Source organism: Tursiops truncatus, chromosome 16, assembly GCF_011762595.2.
Source record: "Tursiops truncatus isolate mTurTru1 chromosome 16, mTurTru1.mat.Y, whole genome shotgun sequence".
Lineage (NCBI taxonomy): Eukaryota > Metazoa > Chordata > Mammalia > Artiodactyla > Delphinidae > Tursiops > Tursiops truncatus.
This window is the reverse complement of record NC_047049.1, coordinates 73,474,808-73,502,676: the sequence shown is the minus strand read 5'-3', so window position 1 is coordinate 73,502,676 and position 27,869 is coordinate 73,474,808. Positions and strand designations below refer to the sequence as shown.

General features: G+C 39.0%; 1 protein-coding gene across 1 annotated transcript in view; it reads left to right on the top strand.

The window, feature by feature from the left end:
* The window catches only part of ZNF37A (zinc finger protein 37A), a 104,336-nt gene that overhangs the window by 47,888 nt on the left and 28,579 nt on the right, over positions 1 to 27,869 (top strand). The window contains 1 exon segment of the mRNA XM_019935919.3: positions 325 to 383. Within this exon segment, the coding sequence (XP_019791478.2) occupies positions 325 to 383 (59 nt within the window).

The following is a 27,869-nucleotide window of genomic DNA, read 5'->3' as shown; positions in this document are numbered from 1 at the left end:
TTTTAATGAAAGCATTGTGTTCTATTCCTTGGCTTTTCCTAATTGGGTTAATTAGTTAAATCTGTTGTTTATATTTTTTCTGTGTTAGAGCATACATTGTTAACAAATCAGCAGAAACCAAATGTTTTTACATTTGAAAACGAACTTGTCCAAATATTACATAATCATCCCAGAGTCATGCATGGACACCAGAGTGCTTCCCTCCCTCACTGTTATCCTTTCTGCTGCTTCTCAAAGTGTCTCCCATTCTGAGGTGTTTCGCCAGCTGCTATGTGGAGCTTTCTAGGCAGGTGATGTCACTCATGAGCTTTCCTTCTTTTTCAGGTGTAGCCCCTCAGTTCTCTACATTCTTCCAGGAGCAGCAGAAAATGATCATATCCCAGGTGAGTCGTTTAATTTATGCACAGTTTTGCTTAACACTGATTATTTGAGGTTTATAAAATATCTATGCATTCATATGAAATAGTAGAAATAGATATGTTAACATCAGGAAAAATATAGAACAGAAGTCAGCAAATTGCAGTCCATGGGCCAAATGTAGCATGCTGCCTGTGTTTTTATGGCCCACAAACTAAGAATTTTTAGATGATTGAGAAATAAATCAAGAGTAGTAGTCTGTGATGTGAAAACTGTATGAAATTCAAATCTCAGTGTCTGTAAAGTTTTATTGGAACACAGCCATGCTCATTCATTTATGGCCATGGCTGCCGTCAAATTACAAGGGCAGAGTTGAGTGGTTGTGACAGAGACTGTGTGGCTCACAGGCCTAAAATGTTTACTATGTGGACATTTACTGAAAAGGTTTGCTGACTTCTGATTTAGAACAGCAGATCAACAGTAGGACAAAGGTGCCATGTAGGTAAATGCAGATCCTGTGATCTTACTGAGTTGTGAAACTGGGCCATAAAAAAGTTTTTTGATAGACCTCATTAGGTGACATTGTGAACCTTCTTTTTCTTAATTTTTGGCTGCGTTGGGTCATCGTTGCTGCACGCTGGCCTTTTCTAGTTGCAGCAAGTGGGGGCTACTCTTCGTTGCAGCACGCAGGCTCAGTAGTTGTGGCACACGGGCTTAGTTGCTCCGCAGCATGTGGGATCTTCCCGGACCAGGGCTCGAACCCGTGTCCCCTGCATTGGCAGGCAGATTCTTAACCACTACGCCACAGGGATGTCCAGTGACATTGTGAACCTTCTAGTGACAGTCTTGCAGTTGCATAAAGAAGTGGTAGGAATAAAGTGAATGATTTTTGTCTAATCCAGGGGAAAAGTTGAGATGTTGAAAAAAAATATGTGATAAATAATTCAAATGAATTAGAGCATCATTAGGACTCATGGTTGTTCAAAGAAGGGACAAGTCTGGGTAGACCAGGGTGACCTAGGTTGGTTAGTAGGATGAGGCAGGCTATGTGACAATACTGAGGACTGGGCAGAATATAAATCTTTGTAGAATATGGCAAGGGATTCCCCTATTTTAATTGTGGCAAAATACATATAACATGAAATTCACATTTCAACCATTTAAAAGTGTAGAAATTAGTGGCATTTTGTACATTCATGATGTTATGCAACCATAAACACCACCTACTTCCAGAATATTTTCATCACACCAAAAGGAAAACCCTTACCCTTAATAAGCAGTACTATATAGCTTAATAAACAGTTACTCCCCATTCCCCTCAGCCCCTAGCAACTGCTAATCTGTTTTCTGTTTATGGATTTGCCTTTTCCGGATAGCTCATATAAATGGAATCATGAAGCCTTTTGTGGGTGGCTTCTTTCACTGATCATGTTTTCAAGACCCATCCATGTTGTAGCTTGTATTACTACTTCATCACTTTGATGACTGATTAATATTCCATTGTACGTATATACTACCTTTTGTTTATCCATCATTTGATGGGCATTTGGGGGTGACTCCATGTTTGGTTATTGGGAGTAGTGCTGCTGTGAGCATTCATGTACAAGTTTTTGTCTGAAGACCTATTTTCAGTTCTTTCCTGGGAGTGAAATTGATGGATCATGTGATAATTCTGTGTTTAACTTATTTTGAAACTGCTAAACTGTGTTCTGCAGCAGGTCTCTTGCAAGGCCTTATGAATTTTATGTTAGCTTTCCTATTTCCACACAAAAAGGCTGTTGAGATTTTATAATTTTTTAAACTAATTAATTAATTGTTTTATTTTTTTGGCTGAGTTGGGTCTGTGTTGCTGTACGTGGGCTTTCTCTAGTTGCGGCAAGTGGGGGCTTCTCTTTGTTGCAGAGCACGGGCTCTAGGCGCGTGGGCTTCAGTAGTTGTGGTGCACGGGCTCAGTAGTTGTGGTGCACAAGCTAAGTTGCTCCGCAGCATGTGGGATCTTCCCAAACCAGGGCTCAAACCCGTGTCCCCTGAATTGACAGGCAGGTCCCTAACCACTGCACCACAAGGGAGGTCCAAGACGAGATTTTGATAAGGATTGCATTGAATCTGTAGACCACTTTGGGGAATCTTGCCACTTTAAGAATATTAAGTATTAGAATCCATGAACATGAGATGTTTTTCCATTAATTTAGGTTTTCAGTTACTTTCAGCAATGTTTTATAGTTTTCAGAGTATACAACTTACATATACTTGCTTAAATTTATTCTTAAGTATTTTGTTCTTTTATTTTTTTAATTTTTTTTATTATTTTTAACATCTTTATTTGAGTACAGTTGCTTTACAATGGTGTGTTAGTTTCTGCTTTATAACAAAGTGAATCAGTTATACATATATATATGTTCCCATATCTCTTCCCTCTTGGTCTCCCTGCCTCCCACCCTCCCTATCCCACCCCTCGAGGTGGTCACAAACCACCTAGCTGATCTCCCTGTGCTACGTGGCTGCTTCCCACTAGCTATCTATTTTATGTTTGGTAGTGTATATATATCCATGCCACTCTCTCACTTTGTCCCAGCTTACCCTTCCCCCTCCCCACATCCTCAACTCCATTCTCTAGTATGTCTCTCTCTTTATTCCCGTCTTGCCCCTAGGATCTTCATGAGCATTTTTTCCCTTAGATTCCATATATGTGTGTTAGCATACGGTATTTGTTTTTCTCTTTCTGACTTACTTCACTCTGTATGACAGACTCTAGGTCCATCCACCTCACTACAAATAACTCAATTTCATTTCTTTTTATGGCAGAGTAATATTCCATTGTATATATGTGCCACATCTTCTTTATCCATTCATCTGTCCATGGACACTTAGGTTGCTTCCATGTCCTGGATATAGTAAATAGAGCTGCAGTGAACATTGTGGTACGTGACTCTTTTTGAATTATGGTTTTCTCAGGGTATATGCCCAATAGTGGGATTGCTGGGTCATATGGTAGTTCTATTTTTATTGTTTTAAGGAACTTCCATACTTTTCTCCATAGTGGCTGTATCAATTTACATTCCCACCAACAGTGCAAGAGGGTTCCCTTTTCTCCACACCCTCTCCAGCATTTATTGTTTCTAGATTTTTTGATGATGGCCATTCTGACTGGTGTGAGATGATATCTCATTGTAGTTTTGATTTGCATTTCTCTAACGATTAATGATGTTGAGCATCCTTTCATGTGTTTGTTGGCAATCTGTATATCTTCTTTGGAGAAATGTCTATTTAGGTCTTTGCCCATTTTTGGATTGGGTTGTTTGTTTTTTTGATATTGAAATGCATGAGCTGCTTGTAAATTTTGGAGATTAATCCTTTGTCAGTTGCTTCATTTACAAATATTTTCTCCCATTCTGAGGGTTGTCTTTTGGTCTTCTTTATGGTTTCCTTTGCTTTGCAAAAGCTTTTAAGTTTCATTAGGTCCCATTTGTTTACTTTTGTTTTTATTTCCATTTCTCTAGGAGGTGGGTCAAAAAAGATGTTGCTGTGATTTATGTCATAGAGTGTTCTGCCTATGTTTTCCTCTAAGAGTTTGATAGTTTCTGGCCTTACATTTAGGTCTTTAATCAATTTTGAGTTTATTTTTGTGCATGGTGTTAGGGAGTGTTCAAATTTCATACTTTTACATGTACCTGTCCAGTTTTCCCAGCACCACTTATTGAAGAGGTGGTCTTTTCTCCATTGTATATTCTTGCCTCCTTTGTCAAAGATAAGATGACCATATGTGCGTGGGTTTATCTCTGGGCTTTCTATTCTGTTCCATTGATCTATATTTCAGTTTTTGTGCTAGTACCATACTGTCTTGATGACTGTAGCTTTGTAGTGTAGTCTGAAGTCCGGGAGCCTGATTCCTCCAGCTCCATTTTTCGTTCTCAAGACTGCTTTGGCTATTTGGGGTCTTTTGTGTTTCCCTACAAATTGTGAAATTTTTTGTTCTAGTTCTGTGAAAAATGCCAGTGGTAGTTTGATATGGATTGCATTGAATCTGTATATTGCTTTGGGTAGTAGAGTCATTTTCACAATGTTGATTCTTCCAATCCAAGAACATGGTATACCTCTCCATCTATTTGTATCGTCTTCAATTTCTTTCATCATTGTCTTTTAATTTTCTGCATACAGGTCTTTTGTCTCTTTTGGTAGGTTTATTCCTAGATATTTTATTCTTTTTGTGGCAATGGTAAATGGGAGTGTTTTCTTAATTTCACTTTCAGATTTTTCACCATTAGTCTATAGGAATGCTAGAGACTTCTGTGCATTAATTTTGTATCCTGCTACTTTACCATATTCATTGCTTAGCTCTAGTAGTTTTCTGGTAGCATCTTTAGGATTCTCTATGTATAGTATCATGTCATCTGCAAACAGTGACAGCTTTACTTCTTCTTTTCCAATTTGTATTCCTTTTATTTCTTTTTCTTCTCTGATTGCTGTGGCTAAGCTTCCAAAACTATATTGAACAATAGTGGTGAGAATGGTCTGCCTTGTCTTGTTCCTGATCTTAGTGGAAATGGTTTCAGTTTTTTTTTCACCATTGAGGATGATGTTGGCTGTGGGTTTGTCATATATGGCCTTTATAATGTTGAGGGAAGTTCCCTCTATGTCTACTTTCTGGAGGGTTTTTATAATAAATGGGTGTTGAATTTTGTTGAAAGCTTTCTCTGTATCTATTGAGATGATCATATGGTTTTTCTCCTTCAGTTTGTTAACATGGTGTATCACATTGATTGATGTGCATATATTGAAGAATCCTTGCATTCCTGGGATAGACCCCACTTGATCATGGTGTATGATCCTTTTAATATGCTGTTGGATTCTGTTTGCTAGTATGTTGTTGAGGATTTTTGCCTCTGTGTTCATCACTGATATTGGCCTGTAGTTTTCTTTCTTTGTGACATCTTTGGTTTTGTTATCAGGGTGATGGTGCCCTTGTAGAATGAGTTTGGGATGATCCTCCCTCTGCTATATTTTGGAAGAGTTTGAGAAGGATAGGTGTGAGCTCTTCTCTATTTGTTTGATAAAATTCGTCTGTGAAGGCATCTGGTCCTGGGCTTTTGTTTGTTGGAAGATTTTTAATCACAGTTTCAATTGCAGTGCTTGTAATTGTTCATCTTTTCTATTTCTTCCTGGTTAAGTCTCAGAAGGTTGTGCATTTCTAAGAATTTGTCCATCTCTTCTAGGTTGTCCATTTTATTGGCATAGCTTTGCTTGTAGTACTCTCTCATGATTCTTTGTATTTCTGTGGTGTCAGTTGTAACTTCTTTTTCATTTCTAATTCTATTGATTTGAGTCTTCTTCCTTTTTTTCTTGATGCATCTGGCTAATGGTTTATCAATTGTGTTTATCTTCTCAAAAACCAGCTTTTAGTTCTATTGATCTTTGCTATTGTTTCCTTCATTTCTTTTTCATTTATTTCTGATCTGATCTTTATGATTTCTTTCCTTCTGCTAACTTTCGGGGTTTTTTGTTCTTCTTTCTCTAATTGCTTTAGGTGTAAGGTTAGTTTGTTTATTTGAGATGTTTCTTGTTTCTTAAGGTAGGATTGTATTGCTATAAACTTCCCTCTTAGAACTGCTTTTGCTACATCCCGTAGGTTTTGGGTCGTCATGTTTTCATTGTCATTTGTTTCTAGGTATTTTTTGATTTCCTCTTTGATTTCTTTAGTGATCTGTTGGTTATTAAGGTGTGTATTATTTAGCATCCATGTGTTTGTATTTTTTACAGATTTTTTTCCTGTAATTGATAGTTAGGCTCATAGCGTTGTGGTTGGAAAAGATACTTGATACAATTTCAAATTTCTTAAATTTACCAAGGCTTGATTTTTGACTCAAGATATGATCTATCCTGGAGAACTTAAGCACTTGAAAAAATGTCTATTCTGTTGTTTTTGGATGGAATGTCCTATAAAAATCAATTAAGTCCATCTTGTTTAATGTATCATTTAAAGCTTGTGTTTCCTTATTTATTTTCATTTTGGATGATCTGTCCATTGGTGAAAATGGGGTGTTAAAGTCCCCTACTATGATTGTGTTACTGTCCATTTCCCCTTTTATGGCTGTTAGTATTTGCCTTATGTATTGAGGTGCTCCTATGTTGAGTGCATAAATATGTACAGTTGTTATATCTTCTTCTTGTAGCAATCCCTTGATCATTATGTAGTGTCCTTCTTTGTCTCTTGTAATAGTCTGTATTTTAAAGTCTGTTTTGTCTGATATGAAAATTGCTACTCCAGCTTTCTTTTCATTTCCATTTTCATGGAATATCTTTCTCCATCCCCTCACTTTCAGTCTGTGTATGTCCCTAGGTCTGAAGTGAGTCTCTTGTAGACAGCATATATACGGGTCTTGTTTTTGTGTCCATTCAGCCAGTCTATGTCTTTTGGTTGGAGCATTTAATCTATTTATATTTAAGTTAATTATCAATATGTATGTTCCTATTACCATTTTCTTTTCTTTTCTTTTTTGTGGTACACGGGCCTCTCACTGTTGTGGCCTCTCCCGTTGCGGAGTGCAGGCTCAGCGGCCGTGGCTCACGGGCCCAGCCACTCCACAGCATGTGGAATCTTCCCGGACCGGGGCACGAACCCATGTCCCCTGCATCAGCAGGTGGACTCTTAACCACTGCGCCACCAGGGAAGCCCTGTTACCATTTTCTTAATTGTTTTGGGTTTGTTATTGTAGGTCTTTTCCTTCTCTTGTGTTTCCTGCCTCGAGAAGTTCCTTTAGCATTTGTTGTAAAGCTGGTTTAGTGGTGCTGAATTGTCTTAGCTTTTGCTCCTCTCTAAAGGTTTTAATTTCTCCATCAAATCTGAATGAGGTCCTTGCTGGGTAGAGTAATCTTGGTTGTAGGTTTTTCTCCTTCATCACTTTAAATATGGCCTGCCACTCCCGTCTGGTTTGCAAAGTTTCTGCTGAAAAATCAACTGTTAACCTTATGGGGATTCCCTTGTGTGTTACTTGTTTTTCCCTTGCTTCTTTTAACATTTTTTCTTTGTATTTAATTTCTGACAGTTCGATTAATATTGTCTTGGCTTGTTTCTCCTGGGATTTATCCTGTATGGGAGTCTATGTGCTTCCTGGAGTTGATTATTTCCTTTCCCATATTAGGGACTTTTTCAACTATAATCTCTTCAAATATTTTCTCAGTCCCTTTCTTTTCCTCTTCTTCTTCTGGCACCCCTTTAATTCAAATGTTGGTGTGTTTAATGTTGTCCCAGAGGTCTCTGAGGCTGTCCTCAATTCCTTTCATTCTCTTTTCTTTATTCTGCTCTGCAGTAGTTATTTCCACTATTTTATCTTCCAGTTCACTTATCCGTTCTTCTGCCTCAGTTATTCTACTATTGATTGCTTCTAGAGAATTTTTAATTTCATTTATTGTGTTGTTCATCAGTGTTTGTTTGCTCTTTAGTTCTTCTAGGTCCTTGTTAAACGGTTCTTATATTTTCTCAATTCTATTTCTAAGATTTTGGATCATCTTTACTATCATTATTCTGAACTCTTTTTCAGGTAGACTGCCTATTTCCTCTTCATTTGTTAGGTCTGGTGGGTTTTTGCCTTGCTCCTTCATCTGCTGTGTGTTTTTCTGTCTTCTCATTTTGCTTATCTTACTGTGCTTGGGGTCTCCTTTTTGCAGACTGCACGTTCGTAGTTCCCGCTGTTTTTGATGTCTGTCTCCAGTGGCTAAGGTTGGTTCAGTGGGTTGTGTAGGCTTACTGGTGGAGGGGACTAGTGCTGTGTTCTGGTGGATGAGGCTGGATCTTGTCTTTCCGGTGGCAGGTCCACGTCTGGTGGTGTGTTTTGGGGTGTCTGTGGCCTTGTTATGATTTTAGGCAGCCTCTCTGCTAATGGGTGGGGTTGTGTTCCTGTCTTGCTAGTTGTTTGGCATAGGGTGTCTAGCACTGTAGCTTGTTGGTCGTTGAGTGAAGCTGGGTCTTGGCATTGAGATGGAGATCTCTGGGAGATTTTTGCCATTTGATATTACGTGGAGCTGGGAGATCTCTTGTGGACCAGTGTCCTGAAGTTGGCTCTCCCGCCTCAGAGGCACAGCCCTGACACGTGGCTGGAGCACCAAGAGCCTTTCATCCACATGGCCTGGGAAAGCTAAGACAATGCTCTGGCATATTATGGGCACAGGTGGGTGAGCCCAGCTGGACAGGACCTGTGTTATGACCATACCAGAGCCTGGATGGATCCTCTGACCCCTACATGGCCTCGTGCTGGGATCCAAGAACTCCTGCGGAATGTCCTACCTGTGTTTAGGTCACTGCAGACATGTACTCAAGTCCGGGATCTGTCCTGCAAGGTGACTTGCTAGTGTTGCAGGGTCTTCTACAGAGGCAGGGGTGGCTGTGGCTCACTGTGAGGACAAGGACACTGGCAGCAGAAGTTCTGGGAAGTACTCCTTGGCGTGAGCCCTTCCGGAGTCTGCCATTGGCCCCACCAAAGAGCCGTGTAGGCTTGTATTTTGTTCTTTTAGATGCTATTGCATATAGAATCGTTTTCTTAGTTTCTTTTTTGATTGCTTACTGATAGTGTGTTGAAATACTACTGATTTTCAAGTGTTAATCTTATATCCTGCTTGGCTGCATTTGTTCTAGTTCTAATAGTTGCTTTGTAGATTCTTTAGGATTTTCTATATTTGCTATCATGTCATCTGCAAATAGAGATAGTTTTACTCCTTCCTTTCCAGTTTGAATACCTTTTATTGATATTTATTTATTTTTTTGCCTAATAGCCCTGGCTAGAATTTCCAGTACAAAGTTGAATATAAGTTACCAAAGCAGGCATCCTTGTTTGTTTTTTTACCATCTTAATATTCTTAAGTGTACAGTTCAGTAGTGTTAAGTTTATTCACACTGTTGTATAACCAACCTTGAAAACATTTTCATCTTGCAAAACTGAAACTCTATGTTCATTAAAAAAAACTTCCCATTCCCCTCTGCCCCCTAGCCAGTGGCATCCTCCATTCTACTTTCTGTTTCTATGAGTTTGACTACTCTTGATACTTCATATAAGTGAAGTCATACAGGACTTGTCTTTTTGTGACTGGCTTATTTTACTTAGTGTAATGTCATCACAGTTCATCCATGTTGTAGTATGTGTCAGAATTTCCTTTTTAGAGGTTGAATAATAGTCCATGTGTGTATATATCATATTTTTGTTTATTCATTCATCTGTTGATGGACATTTGGTTTGCTTCTGCCTTTTGGCTGTTGTGCATAATGCTTCTACGAACATGGGTGTACAGGTACCTCTTTGAGACTCTGCTTTTAGTTCTTTTGGATATATACCAAGAAATGGTATTGCTGGATCACATGGTAATTAAATTTTATTTTTTGAAGAACCACCATACTGTTCTTCACAGCAGCTGCACCATTTTATATTCCACAAACAGTGCACAAGGGTTCCAATTTCTACATATCTTCACGAACACTTGTTATTTTTTTTTAGATTCTACGTATAAGTGATATCATATGATATTTGTCTTTCTGTGTCTGACTTACTTCACTCAGTATGATAATTTCCAGGTCCATCCATGTTGCTGCTAATGGTGTTATTTCATTCTTTCTAATGACTGAGTAATATTCCACTATATGTATGTACCACATTTTCTTTATCCATTCCTCTGTCAATGGACATTTACATTGCTTCCATGTCTTGGCTATTGTAAACAGCACTTCAGTGAACACTGGGGTGCATAGATCCTTTCAAACCATGGTTTTCACTGGATATATGCCCAGGAGTGGGATTGCTGGATCATGTGGTAGCTCTGTTTTTAGTTTTTTAAGGAACCTCTATACTATTCTCCATAGTGGCCGTATCAGTTTACATTCCCACCAACAGTGTAGGAGGGTTCCGTTTTCTCCACACCCTCTCCAGCATTTTTTGTTTGTAGACTTTTTGATGATGGCCATACTGTCTGGTGTGAGGTGTTATCTCAGTGTAGTTTGATTTGAATTTCTCTAATAATTAGTGATGTTGAGCAGCTTTTCATGTGCCTCTTGGCCATATGTCTGTCTTTGGAGAAATGTCTATTCAGATCTTGCACCTGCTTTTTGATTGGGTTGTTTGTTTTCTTGATATTGAGCTGCATGAGCTGTTTGTAAATTTTGGAGATTAATCCGTTGTCGGTTGCATCATTTGCAAATACTTTCTCTCATTCTGTGGGTTGTCTTTTCGTTTTGTTTGTGGTTTCCTTTGTGCAAAAGCTTTTGAGTTTAATTAGCTCCCACTGGTTTAGTTTTGTTTTTATTTCCATTACTTTAGGAGATCGAAAAAGATATTGCTGTGATTTATGTCAGAGTGTTCTGTATTGTCCTCTAAGAGTTTTTTAGTATCCAGTCTTAGATTTAGGTCTTTAATCCATTTTGAGTTTATTTTTGTGTATGGTGTAAGAAAATGTTCTAGTTTTATTGTTTTACATGTAGCTGTCCAGTTTTCCCAGCACCTCTTATTGACTAGACAGTCTCTTTTCCATTGTATATTCTTGCCTCCTTTGTTTTACATTAATTGACCATAGATGTATGGGTTTATTTCTGGGCTTTCTATCCTGTTCCATTGATCTATATTTATCTTTTTGTGCCAGTACAGTGCTGTTTTGATGATTGTAGCTTTGTAGTATAGTCTGAAGTCAGGGAGCCTGATTCCTCCAGCTCCGTTTTTCTTTCTCAGGATTGCTTTGGCTATTCGGGTTCTTTTGTGTTTCCATACAAATTTTAAGACTTTTCGTTCTAGTTCTGTGAAAAATGCCATTGGTAATTTGATAGGGATTGCATTGACTCTGTAGATTGCCTTGGGTGATTATTGTCATTTTTACACTATTGATTCTTCCAATACAAGAACATGGTATAACCTTCCATCTGTTTGTATCATCTTCAGTTTCTTTCATCAGCATCTCTTATAGTTTTCAGAGTACAGTCTTTTGCCTCCTTAGGTAGGTTTATTCCTAGGTATTTTATTCTTCTTGAGGTGATGGTATATGGGATCGTTTTTAAATTTCTCATTCTGATCTCTCATTGTTAGTGTACAGAAATGCAACAGATTTCTGTTTATTAGTTTTGTATCCTGCAACTTTGCCAAATTCGTTGATGAGCTCTGGTAGTTTTCTGGTAGCATCTGTTAGGATTTTCTATGTATAATATCATATTATCTGCAAACAGTGACAGTTTTACTTCTTCTTTTCTAATTTAGATTCCTTTTATTTCTTTTTCTTCTCTGATTGCAATGGCTAGAACTTCCAAAACTATGTTGAATAAAAGTTGCAAGAGGGACATCCTTGTCTTGTTCCTGATCTTAGAGGAAATGCTTTCAGCTTTTCATTGTTGAGTATGATGTTAGCTGTAGGTTTGTCATATATGGCCTTTATTATGCTGAGGTATGTTCTCTCTATATTTATTTTCTGAGGAGTTTTATCGTAAATGGATATTGAATTTTGTCAAAAGCTTTTTCTGCATCTATTGAGATAATCATATGGATTTATTCTTTAAATTATTAATGTGGTCTATCACATTGGTTGATTTGCAGATATTGAAAAATCCTTGCATGCCTGAGAAAAATTCTACTTGATTATGGTATGTGATCCTTTTAATATATTGTTGAATTCGGTTTGCCAATATTTTATTGAGGATTTTTGCATCAATGTTCATCAGTGATATTATCCTGTAATTTCTTTTTTGTGGTGTCTTTGATTTCGGTATCAGGGTAATGTTGGCCTTGTAGAATGAGTTTGGAAGCATTCCTTCCTCTACAATTTTTGGGAACAGGTTGAGAAGGATAGGTGTTAACTCTTTTCTAAATGTTTGGTAAAATTCACCTGTGAAGCCATCTGGTCCTGAACTGTTGTTTGTTGGGAGGTTTGTTTGTTTGTTTTGCTTCATTTTTAGTTGCAGATTCAGTTCAATTGCTGGTAAGTGGTCTGTTCATACTTTTTATTTCATCCGGGTTCAGTCTTGGGAGATTTTCATTTATTGTAATTTGTCCATTTCTTTCAGGTTGTTCATTTTATTAGCATATAGTTGTTCATAGTAGTCTCTTATGATGCTTTGTATTTCTGTGGTGTCGGTTGTAACTTCTTTTTCATTTGTGATATTGATTTGGGCCCTTTCTTTTTTCCTTGATGAGTCTGGCTAAAAGTTTATCAATTTTGTTTATCTTTTTGAAGAACCAGCTCTGAGTTTCATTGAACTTTTTTATTCTCTATTTCATTTTTTATTTCTCTGATTTTTATGATTTCATTCCTTCTACCTATGGGTTTTGTTCTTTTTCTAGTTCTTTTAGGTGTAAGCTTAGGGTTTTCATTTTTTCTTGTTTCCTGAGGTAAGCTTGCATCACTATAAACTTCCTTTTTAGAACTGCTTTTTCTACATCCTATATATTTTGGATCATTGTGTTTTAGTTTTCATTTGTCTACAGGTATTTTTAAATTTCCCTTTGATTTCTTCAGTGATCCATTGGTTGTTTAGTACCATATTGTCTAGCCTCCACATGTTTGTGTTTCTTGCAGTGTTTTCTTGTAGTTGATTTCTAATTTCATGGCGTTGTGGTCAGAAAAGATGCGTGATATGATTTCAGTTTTCTTAAATTTACCGAGGCTTATTTTTTTTTTTGGTGTCCTAGCATGTGATCTATCCTGGAGAATGTTCCATGTGCACTTGAAACGAATGTGTATTCTGCTGCTTTTGGATGGAATGCTATATAAATATCAATTAAGTCCATTTGGTCTAATGTGTCATTTAAGGCCAGTGTTTCCTTGCTAATTTTCTGTCTGTATGGACTGTCCATTTGATTCAAGTGAGGTGTTAAAGTCCCCCACTATTATTGTTACTGTCGATTTCCCCCTTTATATTTAATATCTGTTTTATGTATTTAGGTGCTCCTGTATTGGGTACATATATGTTAACGAGTGTCATATCCTCTTTTTGTATTGATCCCTCGTTATGTAACCTTCTTTGTCTTTTGTTAAAGACTTTGTTCTAAAATGTATTTTGTGTGATAGGGTATTGTTACCTCTGCTTTCTTGTTGTTTGTTTGCATGAAATATGTTTTTCCGTCCCCTCACTTTCAGTCTGTATGTGGCTTTAGCTCTGAAGTAAGTCTCTTCTAAGCACCATATAGATTGGTCTTGTTTTTTAATCAGTCAGCCACACCATGTATTTTGATTGCAGCATTTAGTCCATTGATGTTTCAAGTAATTATTGATAGGTACATACTTATTGCCATTTTATTACTTGCTTTATTCTCATTACTAATGCTTCACAGTCTTTAGTAAATTGCTTATTTCTATTTCAGTAGTTGCTTTTTCAGGGATTTTCTCTTGCTCTTCAATTGAGAAATATTCTTCCTGTCTTCTCATTTTGCTTAACTTACTGTGTCTCTATGAAATAGGTGAAGCAGTTATCTACTGCAATCCTGAAGAGGTGACCTTATGTGGGAGCATTGCCATACTGTCTGCGTGTGCCCAGTGGCTTTGGTGGTATAGCTGGATTTGACTTGAACACAAGTCATGTCTTTTCTCAGGTTGTGCTGGCAATTATCACATTGATAGTAGGTGTTGCTGGAGATGTAGGGACTAGGGCTGGATACAGGTTTGAGCTCAGGCTTCCCCTCTGCTCAGTGGCTGTCTCTGCCCTGTTGGGGTTGGGGGTAGGTTCTGTGTTGCTGGTCTACAAGCCCTGAGGGCTGGGTCCAAGCTGGCTCCATTCTCTTTAAGTATGTGCTCTCCCATTCCCAGCACTGGCACCCTTACTCCAGAGGGAAGCAGCTCTGGAGCAAGGTAGGGTACTTGGCTTGAGCCCCACGTGCAGACCATGGCAGTCCTGCCAGGGCAGAGATCTGGACTGCTGATGCACTGCCTGTGTGAGTGCCAGCAATGTCTGCCCCCCCCACCACCTTTCTCCAACGCTGCTTTGGGTCTGAGCCTCCTTTTTCCCTCACAGCTGGGCTCTTCCCTTGCCCTCTGCTTCCCTTGACCTGGTGTGGAGTTGTGCTGTAGAACAAGTAGGGCCCGTGTGGGCTCTCAGTGTGGGTCTGGGCATGGGCTGTGGTGTTCTTACTGCAGATGGAGATCATGGCTGCTTCTGATGTGCTAACTGTGTAAGCACCAGTAATGACTGTCCCTTCTCTGTTCAGATGCCGTATTGGGTTTGAGCCACCTCTGTTACACACATCTGGGACCTCACCCAGTGAGGAGGTGCACTGTGCAGCAAGTGGTGCTTGAGCATTTGCTGGGCTCAGGCTTGGGTGCCTGCTGGGTCAGTCACAGGAAATTGGTCAGCCATGAATGCAGTTTTCAATCTGCCTTGCTTCAGGAGCAAGCAAGCATGTGCATGCTCCTCACTGGCAAAGTCCAGGTTTCCCATAGCCTTCCTATTACTCTTACTGGCACTCCAACCAGACGAGGGGCTCATCTTTCCTATGTTGGGTCCCTGAATATGTTGCTCGACCACTTGCTCCCCAGAGAGGATTTCCATCTGTCTAATCTCCCTTTTCTTCCATGTCTTCTCTCAGGGGCACAGGTTCCAGCCTGATCACTTCTCTTAACTTCCTACCTGATTCTGTATGGATCTTTCTTACAACCTTGGTTGTACAGGATTCTTTCTGCCAGTCTCCAGTTAGTTTTAAGTGAGAATTGTTCCACATCTAGGTGTATGTTTGATGTGTTTGTGGGGAGAGGTGAGTTCCACATCATACTGTGCTATGTTCATCTCCTTCCTCTGTCAACTGAGTAGCTTGCCCACTAAGTTAAATCTAGTCTCACTTATTTACAAAGACCTATATTATAGATGTACTTGGAGACATTCTCAAAGTAACTAGGAGATTTGGGTATAGTATTAGGGTTTTACAAAGTTACAAAGCAAAGAATAATAAAAACAAATCACCAAGAAGTAGTTATTGAATCCAGAGAATCCTCAAGGGCTCAGGATAAGATGGATCATTTTTCATATGAAAGTTAGAATTATTTTTCCTTAAATTCTCCAGTTTTCTCATAAATATCTTGTACTCATATTTAAAGTATAAGAAATCGATGAACCCTTCAACTGATTTTATCACAACTTTATTCATCACAAAAATAAATCTCTTTTAATTAATGTTTATTTAACTCAGGTATTCATTCAGCAACTACTTATGAGAATCTACTAAGTATCCTTTGCTCTGTACTGTAGGTTCTAACAAAAATGAAATATTGGCCCCTGCAAAAGAGGCGCTCTCAGTGGGGCACAAGTGGGAGATGGGCGCACTGATAGAACACTTGAAAAGCCTTGTAACTCAGGTGCACACAAAATTCTGCTTCATATTCTTTTTTAAGAAATTGCAGCTGTTTTATTGATCACCTTATCACACTACCCTGTAGTAAAAAATATGAATAAGTTGATGTTTAAGTGTTGTTTGAAAAAGTTTCCTGTCATGATAAAACTCTCAGTCTTATTATTTCAATTAATCAAAGTGAATATATTTCAAATATTTAGAAATAAGTATTAAATACAAAAGTAAAATTTTACTGGAAAAGCATCTTACAGAGATGGAGTTGGGTAGATTTTTTTACAAACTAGTTTATCATTGGATGAGAATTACTAAAATGAGAAATAGTCAGCATTAATTCTATTGCAAGTTCAATTCCATGGATGTAAGCATTGAGAAAATTTGCGTAAATAAGTAGATATGAATGAATGGAGTTTTATTATAGTAATGCCTCTAAATTTTTTGAATCCTTACAAATCATATGCCACTAAAGATCTAACAAAGAAAAATATACTTTTAATGATCTATCAGCTGGTAACTCTGATTAAGTTCTCTCTCAACTGAAAGCAAGTATAGTCATCCCTTGGTATTTACAGGGGATTGGTTCCAGGATCCCCTCCGAGGATATCAAAATTGACTGATGGCCTAAGTCCCTTAGTTGGCCCTCTGTATCTGCGGGTTCAGCATCCTTACATATGGAGGGTGACTGTAACTGAAAACCACTTGACTTGTAAAATGATAAGTTCTCACTCACCAGTCAGTTGTTCCTTTCTTTGATGTGCTTGAGGGTTTTGCATCATGGGGGTATTTCACCTTAGTAAGGTTTTCCATATTCTTTATGAGTATGTTTTTTGGTAAAGAATATGTATCCTGACATTTTAATTCTAATATGAAGTACTCTGCCCTTTATATTGAGAATGTAACCTGTTTTCATTTTGTTATGGTTACTTATTTGAATTTATAGTAGCTTGACTTCAATAACCTGCAAAAAACTGCTCCTTTATATCTCTGTCCCCACCCCTTTCAGTTGTTGATGTCACAAAATTACATCTTTCAGTATAATTGCTTTACAATGGTGTGTTAGTTTCTGCTTTATAACAAAGTGAATCAGCTATAGATATACATATATCCCTATATCTCTTCCCTCCTGCATCTCCCTCCCTCCCACCACAAAATTACATCTTTCTATAATGTGTGCTCCAAAACAAAAACGAATAATTCTTTTAAATGTCTTAGTCTCCAAATTATGTAGGAAAAATAAGACTTGGAATTACAAACCAAAGTTACATTAATACTTTCATTCTAAATTTTTAAAAATGTATAACTCTCTTAAATCACATAAAAAAGATCAACTGCAGTTAAAAATGATTGCTATAGTTATACTAGTTCTATAATTGCCTATGTATTTGCCTTTATTGGATCTTTATTTGTACGGCTTCAAGTTACTGTCTAGTGTCTTTTCATTTTACCTTGCAGGACTCCCTTGAGCATTTCTTGCAGGGCACATCTAGTGGTCATGAACTCGCTCAACTTTTGTTTATCTGGAAATATCTTAGTTTCTTCCTGACTTTTTGAAGGACAGTTTTGCTGGATATAGTATTCTTAGTTGACAGGTGTTTTCATTTAGCCCTTGAATATACAGACGTGCTGTCTTCTGACCGCCAAAGTTTCTGATGAGAAGTCTGAAGGTAATCTTAACTGAGGATCTGTTGTATGTGATGAGTCTCTTCTCACTGCTTTCAAGATTCACTCTGTCTTTTGAAAGTATGATTATAAAGCGTCTTGATATGGGCCTCTGATTTCATTTTACTTGGAGTTTGTCGAGCTTCTTGGATGTTTATATTCATGTATCTCATTAAATTTGGGAACTTTTCATTCAAATATTAGTTTGTCAAATATTTTTTGTATATTTCTGTGAATTTCTTCAAAGATTCTCTGTGCCCCTTTCTCTTTCCTTCTTCTGAGACTCCCATGATATGTATTTTGCTCCAGCTGATGGTGTTTCACAGGTCCTATTGCTCTGTTCACTTTTCTTCAATCTTTGTTCTTTCTGTTCATCAGCATTGATAATTTCCATTGTCCTATCTTCAAGTTCACTGATTCTTTTTCCTACCATCTCAAATCTGCCTTTGAATATCTGTATGAATTTTTCATCTGTTATTGTACTTTTCAGCTGCATAACTTCTTTCTGGTTTCCTTTTAGGTTTTCTGTATCACTGACATTTCCATTTTTCTCACACATCATGTTCTTGACTTTGTCCACATCTTCTTCAAGTTCTTTGAGCATTGGTAAGATAGTGGTTTTAAAGTCTGTCTGATATATCTGCCATTAAGTCTTTTGCAGGGACAGATTCTGTTGATTTATATTTTTCTTTTTCATGGACCATACTTGCCTGCTTTTTTGTATACTTTACTCTGTGTGTGTGTGTGTGTATATAAATATGGAATTTCTGGCTCATATGGCAATTTTATGTTTAACTTTTTGAGGAACAGCCGAACTGTTTTTTCCACAGTATCTTGAACCATTTTTCATTTCCACCAGAAATGTATGATGGTTCCAGATTCTCTAATTCTGGCCAAAATGTGTCTTCTGCTTTTTGATTATAGTCATCCTAGTGTGGGTAAAGTGGTACCTCATTGTGGTTTTGATTTGCATTTTCTAAATGACTAATGATGTTGAGCATTTTTTCATGATTTGGCCATTAAAAAAAAATCTTCAGAGAAATATCCATTTAAGTCCTTTAAATGTATTGTATTTGGGCTGTTTTTCCTTTTCGTTGAGTTGTAAGAGTTCTATGTATATTCTGGATAATCAGGTATTAGATACATGATTTGAAAATATTTTCATCCATTCTGGATATTGTCTTTTTTCTTTCTTGATAAGATACTTTCATTTTAATTTTGATGAAGTCCAATTTATCTGTTTTTACTTTTATTGTTTATGCGTTACTGTCATATCTCAAAATACATTACCAAATTTTATATTTCATTCTAAGAGTTTTATGGCTTTACCTTTTATATTTAGATCCATGTTGATTTAATTTTTGAATATGGTGTTGACATAGTTGTCTAACATCATTCTTTCCTTGAGATATACTGTTGACCCAGGTCCAGACTATTCTTTCCCCATTGAATGGTCTTGGCCCACTTGTTGAAAATCAGTGGTCCAGAGGTATGTGTTTATTTCTGGATTCTCTATACTGTTCTGGTGGTCTTTGTGTTTGTTTTTTAATATTAGTTATTTGGTTGCATGGGGTCTTAGTTGCAGCAGGCGGGCTCCTTAGTTGTGACTTGTAGGCTCCTTAGTTGTGGCTCCAGGGCTCATTAGTTGTGGCATGTGGTTTCCTTAGTTGTGGCATGCGAACTCTTAGTTGCGGCATGCATGTGGGATCTACTTCCCTGACCAGGGATCAAACCTGGGCCCCCTGCATTGGGATCATGGAGTCTTATCCACTGTGCCACGAGGGAAGTCCCCGGTCTTCATGTTTATACTTACACCACTACCTATAGCTTTGTACTAAGTTTTGAAATCAGGAAAGTGTGACTCTTCCCAATTTGTTCTTTTTGTTTGTTTAAGATTGTTTGTGCTATTTAGGACTGCTTGCAATTCCATAATTTTTAGTATCAGGTTTTCCATTTGTGCAGAAAAGGCTGTTGGAATTTTAATAGAGATTGCATTGAATCTTCAGATCACTCTTGGTAGTACTGCTTTTTTTTTTTTTTTAATATTTGTTTATTTGGCTGGATCTTTAGTTGCAGCATGCACATGGGATCTAGTTCCCTGACCAAGGATCAAACCTGGCCTCCCGGCATTGGGAGTGCGGAGACTTAGCCACTGGACCACCAGGGAAGTCCCAGTACTGCCATTTTAACAATACAAAGTCTTCCAATCTATGGACATGGAATATCCTTCCATTTATTTAGGTCTTCTTCAAGTTCTTCTCACAGTTTTTTTTTGTAGTTTTGCATATCCCTGGTTAAATTTATTACTAGGTATTTTACTCTACTGGATAATATTGTAAATAGAATTTTTTTTAATTTACTTTTTGGGTTGTTCATTGCTGGTATAGAAAAAGAAATCCTGATTGTTGTGTGTTGATTTTGCACTGTTATATAAATAAGTTCCTTTGTACCTTTTTAAAAAAATAGATTCCACATATGAGTGACATCATATGATATTTGTCTTTATCTGTCTTACTTCGCTTAGTATGATAATCTCTAGGTCCATCCACGTTGCTACAAATGGCATTATTTCATTCTTTTTTATGGTTGAGTAATACTGCATTGTATATATGTAGCACATCTTATTTATCTATTCCTCTGTCAATAGACATTTAGGTTGCTCCCATGTCTTGGCTATTGTAAACAGTGCTGCAATGAACATAGGCATGCACGTATCTATTCGGATTATGGTCTTCTCTAGGTATGTGCCCAGGAGTGGGATTGCTGGATCATATGGTAGTTCTATTTTTAGTTTTTTAAGGAACCTCCAATCTCTTCTCCATAGTGGTTGTACCAATTTACATTCCCACCAATAGTACAGATGGGTTTCCTTTTCTCCACACCCTCTCCAGCATTTATTGTTTTTTAGACTTTTTGGTGATAGCCATTCTGACTGGTGTGAGGTGATACCTCATTGTAGTTCTCATTTGCAATTCTCTGATAATTAGTGATGTTGAGCATCTTTTCTTATGCATTTTGGCAATCTTTATTTCTTCTTTGGAGAAATGTCTATTTAGATCTTCTGCCTTTTTTTTTTTTTTTTTTTTTTTTTTTTTAAATACATAGAGCTGCATGAGCTGTTTGAATATTTTGGAGATTAATCCCTTGTCGGTCACGTCATTTGCAAATATTTTCTCCCATTCTTTGGGTTGTTTTTTCATTTTGTTGATGGTTTCTTTTCTGTGCAGAAGCTTTTAAGTTTCCTTAGGTCCCATTTGTTTATTTTTGTTTTTATTTCCGTTATTCTAGGAGATGGATCAAACAAGATATTGCTGCGATTTATGTCAAAGAGTGTTCTTCCTATGTTTTACTCTAAGAGTTTTACAGTTTCTGGTCTTACATTTAGGTCTTTCATCCATTTTGAGTTTATTTTTGTTGTGTGGTGTTAAAGAATGTTCTAATTTCATTCTTTTGCATGTAGCTGTCCAGTTTTCCCAGCACACCATTTTTTGAAGAGACTGTCTTTTCTCCATTGTATAGTTCTTGCTCCTTTGTCGTACATTAATTTTTGTGTGTGTCACTTAGATATGATTTACAATTTCACTTCCAAAGGTCCTTTTCAGAAGACGGCTTTTCAACGAATCTTATTTAACACAAAGTGTAGAAATTTGTTAGTTTACTAACTCTACTTTTGTCATACACTGGCAATCTCTTTACTATCTAGAGACTAGATGTTATAAAACTGGGACCCATTTGTCCAGTATATACATAATATATACAGTAAAGTTAAATGAAATGCATATAACATATAGAGCAATGGGTAAGTTGAAATGTTCTAGTACATACTGGCAAAACCTCTTCTGCCATCTTCCCTCCCACCTCCCTCGACCCAATGAACAAGCAGAGAGTACATTGTTCAGAGGGGAGGTTTAACAATTCCATTTCTGAAGACAGTATTTCCCATCAGTTTTTAAAAGATATTTACAAGAAGCATTATTCTACTGCTTCTACTTTTAAATACATAAAGCACTTCTAAATATCTAGAAAGACTAGATATTTCAAATAAGATCTTACTTGTGCACTATGTACATAGCACTGTTAAATAAAATTGCACACGTGTAACAATGGTTATAATCTGAGGTATCTTCTAAATATGACCATTTTGGCCTGAACTATTCCCTCCCTCACTTCCTTCTCTCCACCACCAATCCGGTGGACAAGTACAGGCATGTGTAATCTTAGAGGTGGTTGAGCAAATTCATATCCAAAAGTCATTTACACAAGATAAGCTTCCCTATGAATTTCAACACAAATTGTACAAAATGTGCTAATTGTACTACTTTGTCATACACTAGCAACCCCTTTAACATCTAGAGACTAGATGTTGCAAAATTAGGACTCATTTGTCCGTTATATACACTATATACACAGCAAAACAAAATACACATAACATACAAAAAATGGTTTTGTCTGAAAATGTCCAGGTACAAACACATTAGCATATTACCTTTTGCAATTCTTTCCCTCTCATCTCCTCCAAACCACTGAACAAGTTAGACAGTAGTATACTGCTCACAGAGGTGATTTAACATTTAACATTCCCCAAGATAGTACTTCCTATGAATTTTAGCAAAAATATATTTACAGAGAGATATTTTACTACCTCTACATTTACCATACATTGGGCACTTCTAAACATATAGCTGGACTAGATGTTTCAAATAAGGACTTAATTTGTCCACTATATACAGAGAAGTCTTGAATAAACTACACACATGTGACAGTTATAATCTGAAAGTGTCTTTAACATGTGTGCATTCTAGCCTAAGACCAACCCCCTTCCCTTCTCTCCCATCTCCACCAACCCAGAGAGCTATACTGCCCAAGTTTTCAGAAGACAATCTTTCCCAGAAATTTTAACACAAAATGTACTATTTACTAACTCTATTTTTGTCATATTCTGGCAACCTTTATAACATCTAGAAAGACTAGATGTTGTAAATTAGGACTCATTTGTCCATCATATACACTTCATACACAGCAAAGTGAAACAAAATGCATGAACATAAAAAAGACAGTAGTTAATCTTGCCTCACTATAAATACACTGGCACAGGTCTTTGCACTTCTTTCTCCTCCACCCGACCTTGAACCAGAGCACAAACGCAATGCATACTGTTCAAAGAGGTGGTTTGGGGCTTCCCTGGTGGCACAGCGGTTGGGCGTCCACCTGCCGATGCAGGGGACGCGGGTTCGTGCCCCAGTCCGCGAAGATCCCACATGCCGCGGAGCGGCTCGGCCCCTGAGCCGTGGCCGCTGAGCCTGCGCGTCCTGAGCCTGTGCTCCGCAACGGGAGAGGCCACAACAGTGAGAGGCCCGTGTACCGCAAAAAAAAAAAAAACCCCAAAAAAAGAGGTGGTTTGGCCAAGCTTGCCCCCCCAAATAAAGAACAATATTTCATATGAATTTTAACAAAAATATATTTACAAAATGTCTTTTTATTACTTCTACTTTTAATATATATCAGACACTTCAGAACATCCAGAATGATTAGATATTTCAAAAAAGTACTTATTGTCAACTGTATATACAGTAGTGAGGAATAAAATACACACACAAAAAATGGTTATAGCATGGAAATGTCTTATAAGTATGACCATTCTGGCACAGAACTTTCTTTTCTTCCTCCTCAAGGTTTTCCATTCCATGTCCTTTAACCCACTGAACAAATGTGGACCTCTGTGGCTCCTTTCTATTGTTTTCTTCATCTCTATTTCATTTATTTCTGCTCTGATTTTTACAATTTCTTTCCTTATACTAACCTTGGGTTTTGTTTGTTCTTCTTTCTCTAGTTGCTTTAGGTGTAAGGTTAGGTTGTTTGAGATTTTTCTTGTTTCCTGAGATAGTATTGTATTGCTATAAACTTCCCTCTTAGAACTGCTTTTGCTCAGTCCCAAAGGTTTTGAGTCATCATGTTTTTGCTGTCATTTGTCTCTAGGTATTCTTTGAATTCCTCTTCACTTTCTCCAGTGACCCATTGGTTGTTTAGTAACATATTGTTTAGCCTCCAAGTGTTTGTGTTTTCTACAGTTTTTTGCCGTAAGTGATTTCTAATCTCATAGCGTTTTGGTCAGAAAAGATGCTTGCTCTGATTTCAGTTTTCTTAAATTTAATGAGGCTTGATTTGTGGCCCCAGATGTGATGTATCCTGGAGAATGTTTCTTGTACACTTGAAAAGAAAGTGTATTCTGCTGCACTGGGAGGGAATGTTCTCTAAATATCATTTAAGTCCATCTCGTCTAATATGTCATTCAAGGCTGTGTTTCCATATTGATTTTCTGTCTGGATAATCTGTCCATTGATGACAGAGGGGTATTAAAGTCCCCCACTATTATTGTGTTACTGTCAATTTCTTTTTTTTATGGCTGTTAGCATTTGCCTTATATATTGAGGTGCTCCTTTGTTGGGTGCATATATATTTGCTATTGTTATATCTTCTTATTGGATTGATCCCTATATCATTATGTAGTGTCCTTCTTTTTCTCTTGTAACAGTCTTTATTTTAAATGGTTTTTGTTTGTTTGTTTGTTTTTGTGGTACGCAGGCCTTTTACTGTTATGGCCTCTCCCGTTGCAGAGCACAGGCTCTGGACGCGTGGGCTCAGCGGCCATGGCTCAAAGGCCCAGCTGCTCCACGGCATGTGGGATCTTCCCAGACCGGGGCACGAACCCATGTTCCCTGCATCGGCAGGTGGACTCTCAACCACTGCGCCACCAGGGAAGCCCCAGTCTTTATTTTAAAGTCTATTTTGTCTGATATGCTTATTGCTACTCCAACTTTCTTGTGATTTACATTTGCATGGAATACTTTTTTGCATCCCCTCACTTTCAGTTTGTATGTGTCCCTAAATCTGAAGTGGGTCTCTTGTAGACAGCATATATACGGGTCTTGTTTTTGCATCCATTCAGCCAGTCTCTATCTTTTGGTTGGAGCGTTTAATCCATTGGCATTTAAGGTAGTTATTGATTTGTTTGTTCCTATTGCCATTTTCTGAATATTTTTGGATTTGTTTTTGTAGGTCTTTTTTCTTCTCTTTCTGTTTTGTTCTCTTGAGGTTTGATGACTATCTTTAGTGTTATGTTTGGGTTGCTTTTTCTTTTTGTGTGTGTGTCGTAGTTTTTTGGTTTGAAGTTCCCATGTGGTTTTGATATAGTAGTCTATATAAGATTGTTTCAAGTTGCTGGTCTCTGAATTTCAAATGCAATCCCCTTTTCCTGCATTTGTACTCTCCTCTTCTAATGGCTGCTGGTTTTGATATCGTATTTGTGTGTGGATGATTTTCTACTTTTACTGTATCCTTCCCTTTACTGGTGAGGTTTCCCATTTGTGATTTCTTATTTCTAGTTGTGGCCTCTTTTTTTTTCCTTCCCCTGCCTAGAGAAGTTCCTTTAGCATTTGTTGTAAAACTGGTTTGGTGATGCTAAATTCTTGTAGCTTTTACTTGTCTGTAAAGCTTTTGATTTCTCCATCAAGTCTGAATGAGAGCCTTGGTGGGTCAAGTATTCTTGGCTTTAGGTTTCTCTTTTTCATCACTTCAAATATATTGTGTCACTCCCTTCTGGCCTGCAGAGTTTCTGCTAAGAAATCAGCTGATAACCTTGTGGGGATGCCCTTTTATGTTATTTGATGCTTTTGCCTTTTTGCTTTTAAGGTTTTTTTCTTTGTATTTAATTTTTGTTAGTTTGATTAATATGTGTCTCAGCATGTTCCTCCTTGTGTTTATCCCAGATGGGACTCTGCACTTCCTGGACTTGGGTGACTGTTTCCTTTCCCATGTTAGGGAAGTTTTCAGCTGTTATCTCTTCAAATATTTTCTCAGGCCATTTCTCTTCCTATTCTTCTTCTGGGACCCCATAATGCAATTGTTGGTGCATTTAATATTGCCCCAGAGGCCTCTGAGACTGTCCTCATTTCTTTTCATTCTTTTTTGCTTTATTCTGCTCTGTGGAAGTGATTTCCACCACTCTGTTTTCCAGCTCAGTTATTCATTCTCCCACCTCAGTTATTCTGCTATTGATTCCTTTTAGTATAGTTTTCATTTCAGTTATTGTGTTGTTCATCTCTATTTGTTTGCTCTTTAAGTATTCTAGTTCTTTGTTAAACATTTCTTGTATCTTCTCAGTCTGTGCCTCCATTCTTTTTCCGAGATTTTGGACCATCTTTACTATCATTACTCTACATTCTTTTTCAGGTAGATTGTCTATCTCCTTTTCATTTAGTTCTTCTTTGGGTTTTTAGGTTGTTCCTTTGTCTGCAATATATTTCTCTGTCCTCTCATTTTGTCTAAATTTCTGTGCTTGTGGTCTCCTTTCTGCAGGCTTCAGGATAGTCGTTCCTCTCGCTTCTGGTGTCTGACCCCTGGTGGGTGAGGTTGGTCCAGGGGCTTGTGCAGGCTTCCTCATTGGAGAGACTGGTGCCTGCTGCCTGGAGGGTGGAGCTGGGTCTGGTTCTTCTGGTGTGCAGGGCCATGTCAAAGTGTTGGTTTTGAGATGGTTATGAGCTCAGTACAACTTTAGACAGCCTGTCTACTGATGGGTGGAGCTGTGCTCCTGTCTTGCTGGTTGTTTGACCTGAGGCTTTCTAGCACTGGAGCCTTCAGGCTGTTGGGTGGGGTCGGGTCTTGGTGCCGAAATGGGGACCTCCAGGAGTGCTCACGCTGATCACTATTCCCTGGGGCCTCCACTGCCAGTGTCCTTGCCCCCACAGTGAGCTACAGTCGATCCCCGCCTCCCCAGGAGACCCTCCAAGACCCCTAGATAGGTCTGCCAGGTTCCTTTGGAGGTACTGCTTTGTGCCGTGTCCCAGTGCACATGAGGCCTAGTGTGCACGGCCTCCAAGAGTGGAGTCTGTTTCCCCCAGCCCTGTGGAGCTCCTGCACTCAAGCCCTGCTTGGCCTTCAAGGCTAAATGCTCTAGGGGTTTTTCCTCCCAGTGTCAAACCCTCAGACTGTCTTGGAGGGCTATTTTTTTTAATTTAATTATTTTATGTATTTATTTTTGGCTGCCCTGGGTCTTCATTGCTGCACGCGGGCTTCCTCTAGTTGTGGCGAGTGGGGGCTACTCTCCATTGCAGTGTGTGGGCTTCTCATTGCAGTGGCTTTTCTTGTTGCGGAGCACGGGCTCTAGGCACATGGGCTTCAGTAGTTGTTGCACACAGGCTCAATAGTTGTGGCTCACAGGCTCTAGAGCGCAGGCTCAGTAGTTGTGGCACACAGGCTTAGTTGCTCCGCAGCATGTGGGATCTACCTGGACCAGGGCTTGAACACGTGTCCCCTGCATTGGCAGGTGGTTTCTTAACCACTATGCCAACAGGGAAGCCCTGCAGGGCTATTTTTCTGTGGGAAAGTCCGTGTAGCCTGCATGGGTTTAACATTTTTTGGTCCAAGGGCTGTTTTCAGTATGGGTGTCTGCCATCTTTTTCTTCAGCTTATGCTTATCACCTTGATAAGAGGTGTGACTGATGTTTTAGTGACCAGATCCTGCACTGGGTATTGAGCAGGGCCTCCTCTTTGCTCTGTGGTTGTCAGTGCCCTGTCGGGGGTGGGGTCTGCTCCCTAGTTGTTGTTGAAGAGGCTCCCAGTCTGTTTTTTTTTTTTTTTTTTTTGTGGTACGCGGGCCTCTCACTGTTGTGGCCTCTCCCATTGCGGAGCACAGGCTCCGGATGCGCAGGCTCAGTGGCCATGGCTCATGGGCCCAGCCGCTCCGCGGCATGTGGGATCTTCCCGGACCGGGGCACAAACCCGTGTCCCCTGCATCGGCAGGCGGACTCTCAACCACTGCGCCACCAGGGAAGCCCCCCAGTCTGTTTCTCAGCTGTGTTTCTGATCTGTGGTGCAAGGTAGGCTGTATTGGAGCACTCCAACTGGGAGAGAAGCCACTGAGTACACCTCTTCTGCACGTGTTTACTTCTGAGTGTGCTCTGCTGCATCACCTTTCACCCGTTGTCCGAGCTCACAAACTCCAATCTCGTTGGCACTGCTTTCAGCCCCCCCTTAACCGTGGGTACACCAGCAATTGGCCCTCGTTTCTCTCAGGCATTGTTTTCACCACGCCACCAGCATAGATCCACTGAGGTCAGTTCCCAGGACTGCAGTAATCATGCATCTGGAACCACTGTGGACACTGTGGAGGCAATGCATACTCTGGCCTGGCCTATCTCCCACATGCACTTGCTCACAAAGTCCACAGCTGCAGGAACACTTATTGTCCCTTCAGATGTTCCCGAGGTGCTGAGTTTATAAAGCCAGTTGTGAGGGTGTAATTCTGTGGTTCACACAGTGGGAGGAGAGATTTCAGCTCTTCTTTCTTAGTTGCATGGGTCCTGGGGCTCTGCTGTGGTTTCAGCCTCACCTCTGCACGTGGGCTACCCACAGGCATCTGCTCCTGGGGCTTCCCTGGAGCACATGAAGCCCTCCCAGGTGGGAGGGGGCTGAGGCAGCAACCAGGGGTGCATGAGCCTGCCCAGGCAGGAGGGGGTAGAGGTGGCCACTAACTGCCATGTGTGCCCGCCCAGGCGAGAGGGG